Source organism: Tyto alba, unplaced genomic scaffold, assembly GCF_018691265.1.
Source record: "Tyto alba isolate M040663 unplaced genomic scaffold, T.alba_DEE_v4.0 Super-Scaffold_2, whole genome shotgun sequence".
Classification (NCBI taxonomy): Eukaryota; Metazoa; Chordata; class Aves; order Strigiformes; family Tytonidae; genus Tyto; species Tyto alba.
Genome location: NW_024881282.1, coordinates 38,548,043 through 38,565,467, shown reverse-complemented (window position 1 = coordinate 38,565,467; position 17,425 = coordinate 38,548,043). Strand labels below are relative to the sequence as shown.

Sequence of the window (17,425 nt, the reverse complement as noted above, 5' to 3'; positions counted from 1 at the left end):
TTCCAGTTTATCACCTTAGGCACTCAAACAAACAAATACTACAGATTCCATCTTAAAAAAGCCATTAAATTAAAAAAATGGTGAATCATCTTTTTTTAGCTGCCATCTGCCAAACTCACATTGCTATGTGTGCAATCATGTGGATGTGAAGGCCAGCAGCGATGTTAACCTCTGTGTACTCAATCTGTAACTAATTTATGTGCAAATAGCAGAGCCCAATGTCAGCAAAGAGAGAAAATAAATCTGAACTGAAAACTAGTTTAAACCATTATTTCTTCCTAAGGAAAGGCTGACCCTGAACTATTATTTTGAAGCCTTTACTGATCTGGAGGAGGGCTGGGTGAGAGGAAGCAGCAGGGAGCTGGTGCTGGGTCCTGGCTCAGCTCGCTGAAAGCCGCTGTGCTCTGAGCAGGAGCCTGCTCATCTCCGAGGGTACGCAGGGCAGTGAGCGCCTCGCTGGCACATCCCCTTCCCTACCTGCCTCTTCCTCATGATGTCACTTGCTGGCATGTGCAGTTTGAGCCCTCCTGCACCCAGACAGCAGGCTCTGATGTTCTGGATTTGTTCCTTTGGGGTTTCAGTACCTCTCCACACCACATCCGAATTTCGCTGCTCCTGCAGGGCCCGAGCTGGCTGCATCGTCTCTGCCGTTCTTGCCTGGCAGTGTGCTGCCTTGTTACGGCTAACAGGGCTGTGTGAGAGCCACGCTCTGCATTTCTCCTACAGATGCTACAGGCATGTGCATTTGTGGATGTGCACATGTTCATACAGCTCTGGGCAAACAGGACATGGTGTCACATCCAAGTCTGGCTTAGCTGGTGAAATAGGACAGTAAGTCACCCCTCATCGTCTCCTCCGCGGGCACAGACATCTCTCTTTGCATTCTCACTGCAGTGCAATGCCATGGCTTCTCTTAAGTCTTTGGTCTTAAGTGAGAAACACAGGAGCTGAAGAGAAGTCACACCACTGGTATGACACTGGGAACAGGGTAGGTCAGCTGCAGGAAGGAAAGCACCGGGGGCAGGAGCCTCTTCCCAGAGGAGGCTGTAGCCCATCATCACTGCTGACTCTCATTCTACCACACTGACTCGCCTTGGAAACAGCCTAAACTGACCCAATCAGATAGCGAACCAGCTTAATCTTAAACAAAAACCTATCAAAAATAACTTCAGTTACAGCTCAACACAAGATGGAACTGAACAGAAAGTATACTGGTTCAACTTTCTGGTCTCCAGACCTAAAGCCTTCTGTTCACACTGTGTACTGCAGGAGTCTCTGATCTGCAAGAAAATGCATAAATATTTCAATGTAGACAGTAGCCAACATGGTGATTAGTGAGAAGCACTTTACAGGGCATTATAAATGGAAGGGTGAGCAACACCCACACTACCAGATAAGCACAAGCAGAAAGGAACGAATGAAGGGCATTCCTGGAGGACTGCAGATGTGAAAGATTCATAAACTAAGCAGCTGCGAGTCCAGCTGGGGGCTCAATGGTGACATCAACAGGGCTGTGGGCATTAATTTGATGGGATGGCTTGATATCGCCCTTCCAGAAGAACAGTGAATTTAAAGCAAACTCCAAAATTAGAAAATTAAACAAGAGTATTGAGTTGAACTGTATCCTCCTCTGGATCCTGCTGTCTGACATCTCTGGCATCCTTAGCCTTCTCTTGGAAGGATGCAATTAATTTCTTCAATTTTAAAATCTTGGGTTATTTTTAACAGACTATAGCACAACAAAGTATCTCCTTGAAAGCTACCAGTTGGTCAGGCATCAGGGAAAAAAGGCAGTGCTTTTGAGCTCATGGCAGAACAAGAGGAAGAAAGAAAAGAGACAGGCAGCTCTTGTCCCATCTGCAAAGCAGCAAAAAGCCTCAGCTGCAGGCATTCAGAAATGCTTCCCAGGGTGGACTGTGGAATAGACAAACAAATCACAGAGGTACTGTCCAATTTAGTTGTCAAAAAATATGAAATTCTAGGACGGAATTTTGCTCTCCTTTGACTTGCTGTACTTTTGGAAATGTTCCTTCTCAAAGACCCTGAGCATGTGGGAGAAACGCAGAGGACATCCAACAGTTCAACTGAGTGGTGGCATATAATGAAAGCTGCCCCCATTGCAACTTCCAAGCCAGGATTTTATTCCATAAGACTCAGGGAGCTGAAACAGTGCAGTGACGCACGATCCTTAGGAAAGGAAGAGGTTTCCTTAATCAGCAATAACTTGGATATTTTGATTTGGCAATTCCTTAATCACCAGTAACTTAGACATTCCTGGTCATCCTAACTTAATTTCTTTAATGATCCACGTGCCTTCCAATCTACTACAAAGGTTACATCTGGTTATGAATTTACTGCTGGATCAAGTAATGAGGTAAGAGACACTCTTGAGATAAACCTGTTCACTTTACTGAAAACTATGAAAAATATTTAAAGAACTAGAAGTCACTAAGCTTCCTTTTCAATTTGAGGTGCTGCATAGGAGGAGAGCAAGACTGAGAGTAGGCAAGCGCGACCTTCGCTGTGACTTGAAGAGGAAGGCAGAGGTTCTAGTTACTGTTCAGAGACAAACCTTGCATTCATGGCAGTTTCTATGCCCCAAAGGTCTGACGGAAGATAGAGACATGTTCCAGCAAGACAGGCTTGTAACATCCCTTCTGCCCCGCCTCAGTGGGAGCCAGGCTCTCTCTCACCTGCACTTGGTCTCCAATTCCTACCTTTCTGGATAGGCTTTAAATCAGGTCCCGCAGCTCCCAACTCTCCCTCAAAATGCTGCAGTGTTTGGTGAACAAAGCATTATCCTAAAAAGCATTCAGGATCCAAGACCCTTCAGGTGAAGAGGACCTAAAACCCATGTCCTGGACAAGTGGTTAACCCTCAGCTATTGTGCAAAAGGCACTATAACTACTGAGTCTCTTTCCTTTGTAAAGTAAGTCAACTTTGCTTCATTAGGTGGTCACCTCCAAAGAGGACACAGTGGTCTGGGAAGCACCTTCAGCAGTTTTAAAAGTGCTTTCCAGAAAAGTCGAAAGGGGAAATGTAAGAGTTTAAATAGGTGGGCTGAGGCACCTCTTCAGCCCCCCAAAAGCACCAACCAGCTGCCCTGCCCTGCTGATAGGGAACTCAAGGCTCCAGAAAAGTGTTTTTCATTTAAAAGACAAAGTCTTCCAATATGACTTTCTGTACTTCAGGAGACCTTCCTCTCCTTCACAAGTGTTTATAACAGTGAGAGAACACTAATAATTTTTACCTGTATAGGGAAGCTCCATTTCTCCGGGGATGGGAAGTGGGAATCAGCTACAGCTATAGGTAGGTAAAAATAAAAGCGCCCTGCCCTGAAGGAATTGAATTCTACTGGTACTTCAAGTAGTCATCAGTTTGAGAGAAGTTTGAACGTGCCCTTCTCCCATGGATGGAAAACATTGCTTCTGGACCCTGAACTCCATCTTCCCCACCTCCCGCCCCTAAAACCACATGTATAAATCTCAGGCAAGGCAATACTCACTTCAACTACTGTGCATGCAGCATTAAGGTAGGCATGAGGATCCTGTATTATGTTTTGTTATTTTTCCATAAGTACTAGACAGGGATTTGTGACAGATGAGAAGTCGGGGTATTTGCTTTCACTGTCACTTCTACAACACTTAGCCACGTATTCATAGTGTCAGTTCTCTAACACTATTGCTACATGGACTGCAACATATCGTAAAATTCATAGCAAAAAGTACTGTGCATCCTTGTTTCTCATTTATTACAATTACAGTATTTCAGAAGTGGCCTGTCTCAATAAAAGTCACTGAAAAAATATTATCAATGAAAAAACCCAACAGTCTATTAAAATCTAAGATTAATGTATCTACCCCAAGTCAAACCACTAAACTTATCAACACTTACAAATGCTTTATAATCACATGACTGGAAGATGAGTTTCTCTGGATGATGTTGCCAATACTGTACAGGTGTTGATGCTGTGGCTTCATTTGGAGGTCGCAAGGTAATTGAAGGCTCTCCCCAGTCTCCTGTCTGAAAATCACAGTTATTCAAGATGTAAGAGAAGTTGCAGGCAAATTTGCTATAAAGTAGCCCTCCATTGTTGTGCTCAATTAACAGTAATTTATTTTCTACACATAGAGCCATGTTACTAAGATAAGGGAACAGAACTTCTACAACATTTTTCATTATTTAATTTATAATCCAAAGTCATCTACTGTAGTGTTTAATGAGGCTTTAACTAAATCTATTTGCTTTGAGAATAAAATCATTAGGCACCGGAAATATTTCTTAAAAATAATTGTTTACAATACATATATGAAAAGCACTTGAAAAAAAATAATGAGATGCACAAAAATGCCATTCACAAATACTATGTGTTTTACAAACTCTTCTACACAGTTAATAAGTCTTCCATTACCCAGCACATATAACCAATAACTAACTTTCCTAAATGGCTAAATTACTAAGACTTTGCTTTGATCTGAAGACTTATTATACATTCTCCAAACATATGAGGCATTCTTTAATCTCTTTACGAATATTTACTTTGATCACCTTCTCTTGATGTCTCACTGTAGAGTTACTAACATCACCCTTCCACATCCACCATTCTTATTGATATAGGAGATTGCCTCCCTGAGCTGTCATCTCTCCTCTTTCCTCAAAGCCCTCAGAGAACATGAGTAAGACTGAAGTTTGCTGCCAAATCCCTTTGCAGGACTCTCTTCTCCCTTCCAAAAAGAGCCAACGCAGGCATTGGTACAGGAAAGCCCACAGCATGGCAGTGCTGGTTTAGGTCTCACCCGCCATTGCGTATTTTCAGACATGGCTTTATTGGACCTGGTCTGACCCCTGAGCCCTTGGGGGCTCCTTCCACCTTGTAGGCCCATGCAAAAAAAAAATATTATTTTGAGGTTATTTATTCAATTTTTAACTGTGATCACTCCTACTCTTGGTTCACATGTGCCCATGCTGTCCATTTCCACAACACTAGGGATGCTGCCAAACCAGCATCAGCTCACTTCAATGGAGAATGACCCATGGATGGTGTCCTCCTCTTCCCAAGACCTCTTCCCTCTGTCACCAGCCTCACTTCTCCCCTCCCTGTCTGGTCTGGTCTGTCTCTGAATTCCCCTCTTCTGCCCACTCTGTCTTTTGGGGATCAGATTTCTCCTTCCTGATCCTCTTTCTTCCCCTGTTTGTTCTCTCTCAAAAAACTATTTTACCCTCTCCCATATGATTATTTCAATTTGGATTATGCTACTTCTTTCTTTACCTGCACTTATCTCTGTGTATTTTCTATGCATGTCATATTGTTAAAATATGTGTTGAAGCTGGCAGGGAATTGTCATCAGTATTTCACACAGAATATGGCTAGAAGTTAAGACTTAAGGCAAAAAGAAGTTAAGCATCAAAAACACATGTAAAAATTCTTATTGAAGACATTCAAGAGTCTGGCAAACTATCACATCCTACTAATTAAATCAGGACAAAGTAAACAAAACAAGTACATCATTTTCATATGTCACAAAATAATGAAATGACACACATTTGCACAACTCTGCAATGAAAAGCAAGAGATAAATCTGGAAACATCAACATTACCCTGCAGATATGGTAACTTCAAGCAAGTGAGCATCATAAAACAAGTCAAACCTAGTTAACGTTGGCACTATTAGCACATCTACAAATTATATAGTATTGTAATTTCTGTTTTGCCTAGTTAACTTGCCTATATGCTATGGATATGACTTCAACCTCAAATTTTGAAAGGAAAACAGCATGAGCAATTGCTCCAGTTTTTAGCATTCTGTATCCACAGAAATGAATCCTTCTGACCACTAATATATAAAAACCTATTCTATTTAATCTAAGTGGGAATTTGATTTCTTTAAGAAGCAGTTCTTATAAAGTAAGGTTTAACTCATATTTCAAGGGGCAAGGATCTGCATCCTTATTAGCAAAGTTTGTATTTGACTACAAGAGAAGATGGATTGCACCCATCACAAATTCTCACAGTGTGCTCAACTGTCTGCTATGAACTGTTCAAGGCCATAGATAACACGCCACTTGAAATAGTCCCTTTTTTTTTTCCTAATAAAGATATACTCTGCATGTTCTGTGTAAGGAATCAGATCTCAGGAGGTATATCCTATCCATTTAGCAAAAGGTTATTATGATGGAACAGGAGTAAATCCAGGACAGAGAAGTTATAAAAGTGCATCTTTTGACCATAGGTCTTTCCACCAAGGACACACGGGGACGGCTGTGAGGTAGGACCAGAATTTCTACAGAAGTAGTGACCCTGGGTAGCGCTCCAAACCCTTTTGTTGCACTGGTCTGGAGGTGACTTTTCTTGCACGCAGAAATTGGACAATACTGACAAATTAAGCAGGGTACATAGGGAGTGAAATGAGCACATCACTTCACAGTTTGACTCCCTTTCACATGAAAGATATTAAAACCATGGAGAACCACATTGTTTCTGTCTGTCAATGAAGGCCTGTAGCAAGAGGAACAGTGACTACCTCTCATATCGGTTCAATTTTATAGAAGAGCTAGGAAGCAATAATCACGAGCAAATAAAAAATAATCTTCACCCAGGCTAATAAAAGTAGTGTCTCAGACATGTAGAGAGGGACTGTGTGGAGACCACTCATTTGTATACATTAACTGCTCTATAAATATATATACAATTATCCTAGTACCTACTCATTTTGAATTAGAGAAAACAGAACTGATAAGATTGCTGTACATGTCTCTAGGATGATCTAAACACGCAATACAGCTGAGGTCAAGGGAAGGCAGAGATACAGGATTTCTGCTGTTCCTGACAGACCACTGCACGTGAAGACCTTTCGCATATTTCAGTGTGTTTTGTAGAGGGAGCAGCTACTAAGAAAAACTGCATAAAATTAATTATCATAGGTATAGATTATTATGATGGATGAAGAAGACATGTTATGCATAGTCATAAAATTTTCTTTTGTAACTGTATCATAAGTGTGTTTTTATATTTAGCAGAAGTGGCTTCTGGTCTCCTTTCCTTTTGTTTCTTACCAAACTCCTTAGATTTTTAAACCAAACTATTACTAGTATTCATTACCTATTTAGATTGAGTTCTAACAGGGTAGTCTCCAAAGCCCAGATCCATGAAGATGCTTAGAAGTGTAATTCCTATTATATATTCCCCATGCAATTTCCTTTCTCTTTGTTGTTGTTACTGTTGTTTTTTAAGGGAAGAAAGGCTTTTAAACTAAAATTTAGACAGCTAAACACTTTCATAAATCTGGGCCTAAAAATCTCTACAGAAAGAAAAGGAGCTCCTCAGCTGATTGAATCTAGTCAGATACTGAAATTCTGAGATTTAAGATGTGATGATGACAATTAACTTCATGTAAAATACAAAGCAGGAACATCTCTGACCTAGGGAAGACCTGAAATTACAAGTCTCAAGTCTAGGGTAGAAAAATATGAATTACTAGTAGCGCTAAAACTGAGGAATTGGTGTGGAACAACTCCTAGGTGATGTACTGAGATTCAGGACCTTCACAATCACCTAGAACTCTTTCAAGCAGTATAGAAATGTTCATAAACTGTTGTGCAGGGTCAGCTATGAAGTTTGTTTTAATTTTTATAAATAGATGATAGGATAAGGATTTTCTGGTTTGAATATTTAATTTGCAATTATAACAAATAATCAAACATTTAAGCTTATGTATTTTTTATGACACAATATACCTATGGAGATTTTTATCTCTCTGATGAAGTAGGAAGGCAAGAGATAATTTATTCCTCATCTAACTTTACAGCTCATCAGACAGCTGTGCAATTTATCACGTGGTTTCTGCTGTACTGCCTGTGTGGTAGTATTCTAATGTCCCCATGACTTTAACCAGCGCCCTTCCGTTCTCTGCCTCAGTCACCTCGAGAAAGAAGAATTTTTGCTCCATGTTTTGCAGATAAAGAATTTACAATCACAAAATGGTTTCACATTTGTGAAACAGGTGCCACAGTGGCAAAGGTTCAATCCTTTTACAGTGACAACTTTTAACCATAAAGTTCCTTTAACCATAAAGACCAATATCTCAAGTTCTTGCAGTGCTTCATAACCCTGAAAATGGGCAGATGTGTACTTCTCAGTGCTCCAGAAAGGGTCAGATGCTTGATGCCAAATGAGCTACAGAAGCAGATTACTGCTATTATGTAATTTTTTTACAATTGTTGCACATTTTTCTATCTCATCCTACTCTCTGAGAACTGTATTCAACTCACATTAAAGGCACCTGGATGCAGCAGTAGTCACAGGTAAGAAGTAATCTCAGTACAATCTCTATAAAATCTAACACCTGTCTCAACTTTCTATAAAAATGTCAAGTTAAAAAGCCTCCATGCTTCAGGAAAGAAAAAAAAAAAAAAAAAAGGGGGGCTGGTTTTGAGCTGGTTTGAATGTAGTCATTTTTAACAAGGACCACATTTTTTAACTTTTCACCTGTTAAAGCCTCATGCTTAGTTATGGTAACATGCATTAGTCACCATGACAACAATAAATTGGAGCACACATAGATACAACGCTTCTGGCTGAAAAATTAATGATTTTCTCCCTGTAAGAATTTTAAATGTTCTGTGGACCAGCCAGATCCTCATTATTTGCTTACATTTTTATTCCTAGAGTGAGAAAAATTTTTTTTAGCTCCTTATATACCTGGCTTTTGAAATAGTGGAAACAGGTTCACTATGTATTCACATTTTAAAAGCCTCTAAAGTTTGGTAGCCAAAACAGCCCCTCTCTGGCATAAATGCTCAAAGGAGACAGCTATATGACAGAAATTCAGATGAATCTACAGCTCCTCTGCAATACTATGCTTAGTGAAAACTGAACAACTGGCTGTCGCCCTTACCACGCTGCAATATGGATCGCCGGGTTTGCTCTCATGTGCACAGCAGATGTGCCTCTGTCACAGAAGTGATGAAAATTCAGAGCACCATTAGCGTTACCTCTAATTCCCCAAAAGTGCCTCTGCAAACCCTGCGTGCTCCTCAGCTAGGCAAAGCCTACAGATTAACAGGAAGGGCAGCACAACACATTGTGGGGGTGAAACTGTGCAAACCGAGCTGTTTACACGGTTTCTCGCTTTGGAAAAGTGAGCAAACTAAAACATCAGGAACAGAAGTCAAAGCTCCCCCTGAGTGAGACTGCTGCTGGCAATCCCCCCATGTCCTGTATGTGCACCATACAGCCAACAGATGCTAACCACACGGCACGATACATGAATGCGCGCACACATAATCCCAAAAGAGGGCGGACAAGTTACAAACTTTTTTTGTCATTTCAGCGACATGACACCCGCAGATAACACCATGGCAACAGACTGTACAGCCATAGAGTGACAACATAGCCATTTATCACTGTATCTTACATTATGAACCTGATGAATCGATGAGAAAGGATATCCTGCATTCTGGTTGGTCCAGATCTCACAGACAGAGGACTGCTAATATAAACAGAAAACTACATCTCATCTTGTAAATATTAATGCACCGCAACTGCCAAAAGGCAAGAATAATTAAGAAAAAGACTTGCAATAACATTAAAGAAGGAAGTAAAACAGATGTTAAAAGTAATTTTTTATTTATTTGCTGACAAAATATTTTTGGACTGACTGGAAGGAAACATAGCTTATTCAGAGACTCTAGACGAGGTTTCAAACTGTGAGTACAAGAAAACAATTTAGTCAGAAGTGCTGGTGATGTAAAGAGATAAAGTTATGCAGGCATAAACAGAAAATGCAGAGAGCAGAAGAAATATCAGTTACTTTCAGTTTTGGGCAAGGAAGAAGTTTGAAGTCAACATCCTAATTAAGTTTGGAGTTTTGAATCTCTCTCTGTTGGAGACTTTCACAGGGAGAGAGAAAGGGAAAAATCTGGCAATACAGTCAACAGAAAAAATACCTTTTCTTTGCAACAATTACCAGAAAAGAATGCATTGCAATTAAGTGAAGCAGTTGCCCCCCATCTCCTTCCAGCAACAGTTCCTTTGCATATAGAGATAATATTACCTTTGGTATTGACCATGACCCCGCTGTGTAAATTAAAGGTTTCAGTCTACCTTCTGTAGGTACAGTGTAGCTGTTGTACAGATAGTCTGTAGCAGCAAAGCAATGTAAGCATACTGTAGCATCTCTAGCAAAAGCAACAGAACTAGGCAAGCACAGCATTCACCAGCATCTTTTACATATTTCCTTGTTTGGACACTCATCAAGAAAGCATCTGTGACACCTCAGCAAAAGCTAAGATAACATTTTACAGTAGCCAGGCAACTAAAACAAAGCATCAGACGGAGGATCTGCCCACAGTATCTTTGGCAGGCAGCAATGAAAGGCAATAAACACGCATGAAAAAAATGCAACTGCAGCATCCAGAAAAGATAGCAATTAATATATCAGTAATTTAACAGCAGCAAGACTGTGCATTGCTGGTTGTTGTGAGCAGCAGCAGCATGAATTCAGCAGAAATGCTCAAAACAGCCCAAAGAAGTGCAACTCTTCTTAGAAACATGGCTCTTGCTCTTACCTTTTGTAGCCTGAAACTGGGCTGGTGACAGACTAGGTAAACGCTTCTGGTTACTGTCAGGGCAGGCTGGCATCCTCTGGACTGACTATCGAGCATTGCCAGACAGGCTGGTGGCTGCCTAATGTTGTTAATTGTCTCTTATTTCCTTCATGATTTGAAATGCAAGGGTGTACACCCTTTCCCCCAGCTTCAGTAATTCTTAAACTTTCCTGTATCTGGTTAATTTTTTCTCCCTCATCTTGTTTTCAAAGTTATTTGCTTCTCCTTTGTGATGTGCAGGACTCTATATTTTGATAGCATTAGCTAATAAAAACTTCTGCTTTGGTTCACCATCTCCTACCTCATCCTCTGCAACTTGCTACAAAACAGTCCTCCTCCACGTGACAGATGCATACTCTCACACCGTGCATGCATCTACTTATGCTGGACATTAGAATCAGGACACTTCAGCGGCTGTCACTAATGACCTTTTTTTCTGTTAGTCAATCAAACTGACTTCTGGATGCTCCAGCCGTGCCCGTCACCATGATGTCTATGTTGTTTTGTGTGGAGGGATTCCTGAATGGGAATCCATGGCAGGAGGTTGTGCCTCTGCTTTTTAAGAGAAGAGTAAAAGAGAAGGCATTTCTATGCCAGGTGAAGCATCCCCAAACATCTGTCAATCAAGAAAACATACTGCAGTGCTATTTGGACATACTCACTGAGGTCCTGAAAGGAGCGAAGTAAGGCAGCATGGTACTGTATGCTAGCAGACGTCAAAGGTTTAGAGGATCTAGGTTCAAGCTAAATCATCTTTAAATACAAGTGACTTGATTTACTGAATCAGTGATAAATCAAGCAGATCATTAGAGACTGAAAATTTCCCATGACTGCATGAATGCCCAATCAGAAGGGCAGCAGTGCAAAACTCATTACTCAGTTCTGCACTCATTAATGTTTGAATGACTAAGGTATTGAAATGCAGTACGGAAGGAACATTAATTTTACAGAAGGTAATGAATTCAAATTCAGAAACCAACCTTTTCCTTGCACCACTGTAAAAATATTTAGCATTTACTATATACATATTTTATGTCTTCAAAGTGCTGAAATTTTGTAATGAATTGTGAAAACCCCAGGAGAAGTACTTAGTTGCATACCCCTGTGCTGAAGAGGAAGGAACCAAGGAAAGGAAAAAGGTTAAGTGAGTATTTGAGGTCAGAAAATAGGCAGCAGTAGGGAGAATTGGGGTTAGGGTTCAAATACTTCAAATTTTCAGCTCCCGAAACATATGCCCTCAAAAAGAAGGAAAAGAATTCAATGTGTGCATGCACTTCCACCATAATAAACACAAATACACTTGGGCACTTAATATCACTGACACAGAGGTTCTGTGAAAAAGAGAGTTTAACAAAGAACATTCTCCTAAGTAATATGGTAAAGTAGAACCAAAAATAGCATCAGCTATTGCTGATGTATCAAACATGCACTTATCTTATTCTTCTCAAAAGATAAATCCATACGAGTAACATTGCAACAAGACTCTGCCATCATGATATCATTTTTGTGATAGCTATAGATGTCCCACACATAAAAGATATCCCTGTCTAGTCACCATAGGACACAACTCTGATGGGCAGGAGGGGCAAAGGCAGGAGAAGGGGAATGGCTTGCTCTGCACAGCTCCTGCCATCTGCTACCCATGATGAGGGTGGCTGGTTAATGGTGTGAGAGGGAGGGAGGGAGGGAGGTGAGCCTATGCATCACCTGCTCTCCTCTCATCCACCTCCCAGCAGTCACAGTTCTGACATGGACTCCTATTCACTTTATGATCGCCTTTTAAAATAATTATTTAAGAATATTTTCACTTCTCCTGTTTATTTAACTTAACCTGCTTGACTTCAAGAAAAGACATTCACATTAGAAATAATATTTCTTATTTTTCTTGCTAACTTCCTCCGTGATAGAAGACAATAGGGAATAATTACTTCAGACAGCTGTTGTAAAGTCAGTAGCCAATCATGTTACAAACTGTTTGCACATTCCCATCTGCTTCAAGACTTTCTAACTACTCATGTACTTGCTGGAATAACTGTGGGACAAGACATATATAGGTCTCCAGTGTTGAGGGTTATGCTGGAGACAACTTAATGTTTCATAAGGCGAACAAAATTACCTAAGGAGAACTCACTTTAGGCTTCCTCCCTATAGACAGGGAAAACTTGGTTGATAATCTGAAGTCAGAAAGTAACTGTATTGAGATTACAAACCAGTAAGATTGATCATGGAAAGTATACACTTCCTAAGGAGAAGAAAGGAGGAAAGTAACAGAAAATACCTGGACGGCATATGCAGAAGGAACAGGAGCTGGGAAAAAGGCAGTCCCGGTATCTTCAGCAGAACTTAAACTTCATTTGATGGCATTTTAGGACATGTCACAGATTTACCTAAACTAGGAGCAATTATCCTCAGAAAATCATAGAAGATACCGAGAGGACCAAAAAATGGCTAAAAGAATACGTAAGATGGGAGAAAAGGAAGATTCAGAAAGCTATACCCAGCCTAACAGCAAGGACCAGCAAGTTACTAGAAAAACTGTTTAAAAATCCAGTCACCACCCTCTGGATCCTCATGGCCTACGAGACCTTTTGATATTGCTCCTGGCAACCTGAAATAAAAATTTAGGAATATGGGCATGTATGTGTGTATATCCGTATCTATGTATATATTATCAAGGATAACAAAGAAAAAGCATAATATTGCCTGTCATGTGTTACTTGACAGAGCTTCTATGGCCCAAGAAAAAAATCAAGATGTTTATAATGAGGTTGCTCAGTATGAATCATCTCAGATCAAATTTCCTTCCTTTGTTGGAAAACTGACTAAATCTGCATCAGCAAAGAGAAGCCCAGCAGGACTTTGACACCGATGGTACAACTCCTGATGTGGCAACACGTGACATGCCCTGTACACAAACTAGCCTCAGTCAAAATGCAGTGGTTGCACAAGAAGTCAAAAGGCACATTTAGAGAATAATTACTGGTATTGAAGAACCAGTGGACTGGAACATGCCAAGGCAATCTGCAATGATCCGCTCCATGCCGTGGCTCGGAGGAGAGCTCAGGCTCCCAGGGGAGGATCCAGAAGCAAGAGACTTTTGAGAATGGGGTAAGAACTGAAAATGGATTTGATGAACTGCAGAAATCAGTCAGATGCAAGTCAGTCAGACAACAGTATTCCTTAGGAAAGTAAGATTAAATATGTAAATAAAATAGCAAATAAATTAGGACAGTGACTGAACAGGGAGGTGGGAAGAAGACACAAAAAGATTTGGGAGTTTTAGGATACTTCAAATTAAATACAGTAGTCTTTCAAAAGAATAATCAAATAAATCACAGGATAATTCAAGTTGAAAGGGAGCTCAAGAAATTTCCATTCCAACCCCAGCTCAAAGCAGTATCAGCTGTGAGATGAAACTAGGTTGCTCAGGACTTCACCCAGTGAGGTCTTGTAAACTTCCAAGGACCAAGACTGGACAGCTTCGGTGAGCAACCTGTCCCCAACCTTGCCTCTCCCTCCTGGGGAAGAAGGTTCTCTTGCTGTCCAGTCAGCACCTCTCCACTTTCAGTTTTTGTACCCAAAGCCACCTCACTTCCAGCTCTCCCCCATCCCCCAGCCTCTCCTCAGAGGCCAAGTGCTCTAGCTCCTGACCATCCTGGTGGCTCGTTGCTGAATTTCCCTTTATAAAAAAAGGAGGTATTTAATAAAAGTAGTGTATTGCAACATATGAGAAGGAACTTTTGTGCCATAGGGGGCAGCCACCAGTGAGTTCTCATATGGGGCAACATCCAGTTTTAGCCACTGCACTTCAAGGATGATGGAGGCAAACTGAGCGAATCCAGGAAAGTAACAACAACAGACAACAAGAAGTCTAGAAAACACTAGAGCATGACCCCGGTCAGGTAAACATGGACCCCCAGTGGCCTGTTTACCCCTGAGCTGGTCTGAGAAGTTTGTTGGTGACTCTGGATCTTCTGCTGCTTTCTTCACCTTTCCCTGACAAGGCTCACCCTCTCTCACACTTCACCATCACAGAGCTAGAGCATGGGGAGAAGAGGAGCTGCTGAACACAACCTCCAGGCTTACTGCCCCCCCACTTCGCCCTCCGTGTCTCACTGGAGGGCTGAGCCGTGGGGAATTGCTCCCATCTCCTGGGGTTGCAGCACCATTGAGGTGCGGGAGGGAAGGAGAGGAACAGCAGAAACCCCCATTCCTTCTGATGCACATTATCTAGCAGTAACTCGCTAACTGTAATTCAGTCTAGCTCCAGAAATGAGAAGAATATTGGATCAAATCCCAGAAAAACCACTCTTGGCATAGCAAACAATCTCTGAAGGTGCAACAGCTGAAAGAAACAAATGAAAATCGGATGAATGGGGCTGTCTGGCCCCTTTTGTAATCGTCACTCCAAATGTTTTAGGACCGTGGGAGAGCAGTTGTGCCGTCTCAATAGATGTTGCTTCCCTGAATGTTCCCAGAGCTCTGTGGAGAGCTTGTCTTACTGGCAGGAATAATCGCAGATTCTCCTTTGAAAACAAGATCTTCAGTGAGAGAGAGTGAAATATGAAATTAGCATTTTTTTCAGAGAATCGGAAATTAGAAATAACACTTATTCGAATAAGTATGTGTTTTGCATTGGTATATTCCTCTTGCTTCTCCTGAAAATACTTCACATGAAGATTTCCAGACAATCACCAGCCCTCTTGGAATGGCTTTCTTTCAGGCAGGCAGCGGCTGACAGGCGTGAGCAGCGACGCCACGCTCCTGGTCAGTGCACCCACTGAGGTTTCACGGGAAAGTGCATGCCACGGCCAGCACACCCCGGGAAGGGAGACAACTAGCCCAGAACCGCAGCGAGCCTGCGAAGACTGTCCCCCTCCAGCCCGTGGCAGGGCAAGAAGCAAAGCCTCCTCCCGTGCCAGGGTCAATGCTGTAGGTCCCACGCACCTCCACCTCCTGCTCCACGCAGGGCCATACTTTACACATTTTTCTCTGACGAGAAAAGGCTGTGCTTCTCTCTCAACCAGCTGACAGCCTCCTTCACGCGATGGCGATCTTCTCTGACTGGCAGTCAGTTTTCATTTGATTTCGATCCCGTAACCCAGGATTTGGGTTCCTGCTGGGGAAGATGGACTAAAGGTCTTCCCAGCAGTTTGCCCAGGCTACGGCCGCCCTGCCCGGCTCCCGGAGGCACAGCTTTGCAGCCGCAGCTCTGGCCCCACAACCCGGGGTGAGCAGCCAGGTCTCTTCTGATTGACGACTCCCCTTCTGCTGGTGCTGCCAGCTATAAGTGCTCCCCAGCCTTTTAGCCTTGCATAAAGGCTACAAACTTCTGGACAAATATCACCAATAAAGATTATGAGGGCTGGTCCCTGAACATTAGGTACAGGTATCTATATTTTAGCCAAAAATAAACAAAAAAGCAACAACCAAAAATGTGGGCTCTTTCAGAAGTGCATCCCAAACTTTAAGCACAACTTTTTTCCAGCAGCTCAAAAATGCAAATATTAAAATATTAAAATTCAGCGTTGACTCTGAAACATTCGGATTTTCAATAAGAATAGTTTATTTGACAGTAGAAACTACCTCGTCTTCTCCATTTTTCATCCAATCCTCCTCCATTTTTCATACCACCTTTCCAATGTAGAGCTTCCAGCTCACAAGACTGAGTGTGAAAAACAGTAAATTAATAAAGAACATCTGTCCCAATGTTGAAAGAACATCTGTCCCCTTCTTGTTGTAGCATTTATGGCTTTAGTTTGGATCATTAATACCAAATATAGAAGCAGCTTCCTTAATTCCATATGCTGAAGCAGCATGTAGGTATGATCCACATCCCACGACTTTATTTCTAAAATGCTAGCTTCTGTAACAGTCTTGAAAAAATTGTGTCTTTCTATTCAGGCAGAAATTACTTAAATTTTTCATAGTGTCATTGTCAGTTTACTTGTCCATTAAACACACAATACTCAAGGGATTTACAGATAAAAGTGTGATGAAATTTACAGTTCAAGATACAGCCCTCTATGGCACTAATACCTATGTGAATTAAAAACATAGTGTCAGTAACATCTATACCATGCAATAAAAATACTCAGTTAAGCATTTTTTTTTTGATGTGAAATTGAAGGTCTTCATAGTTCAGTCTTCTTTCCATACCAAAAGTAAAATGCATCTAAAAATATGAACCTTAAAGCAGTTTGTTTGGATTTTATATACTTGTTTTTAAAAAAGCTGTCTGTTCATCCTCACAATGTACACTATTTTATGCTTATAAACAATGGAAGTAAGAAGCTTTAGAAATAACAACAGAATGGAAGTGTAGACAACCATATTTTTCTATTTATTGCTTCTTAAATCTACTAGTAAAGAATTGTTATTTCACCAGTAATTTCAACCATTGATAAAACCCATTCTTCATTGCTTCTTAGGTAATCTCATCTTACACACAAATATGCTCCTGGGCATATTTTCCTTCATTCACCGTAATATTTAATCCTTCCAAGCCAGAGATGACGACAGGAAAACAAACAGGAAACAGGCAAATTAAGAAATGTCATACTGTGGTTAAAAGTTAAAAAACTAAAGGTGGGTGTTATGAGACAAGAGTTTTATTTTTGGCTCCTTCAAATTTTCAGTGTCATCTTTGCCAACCTGCAACATCCCTATACCTCAATTTTCTTAGCTGTAAAATGAAAAACACGATTTTAAACCACATAGCCCCACAGTGCACTGGAAATACGAATCCTTTAGTATCTGTGAAGTATTTGGAAGATATTATTGAGCTGATGTATTATTTCAGAAACCAGCAAAGTTATTT

At 41.0% G+C, this 17,425-nt stretch overlaps 1 protein-coding gene across 18 annotated transcripts in view; it reads right to left on the bottom strand.

Moving 5' to 3' along the window:
- Window positions 1–17,425, bottom strand: part of ANKS1B (ankyrin repeat and sterile alpha motif domain containing 1B) — a 437,905-nt gene that overhangs the window by 25,218 nt on the left and 395,262 nt on the right. For 14 of the 18 annotated variants that reach the window (XR_004409587.2, XM_033010249.2, XM_033010247.2 and 11 more), the window contains 2 exons: window positions 9,414–9,488; window positions 3,895–4,023 (listed from right to left, as the gene is read on the bottom strand). Coding sequence is in view for 17 of the 18 variants with exons in the window: in XM_033010249.2 (XP_032866140.1) it covers window positions 3,895–4,023; window positions 9,414–9,488 (204 nt within the window). In the remaining variant the exon portion in view is untranslated. The remainder of the gene's footprint in view (window positions 1–3,894; window positions 4,024–9,413; window positions 9,489–17,425) is intronic. The other 4 variants (XM_033010256.2, XM_033010246.2, XM_033010248.2 and 1 more) reach the window with 2 other exon arrangements.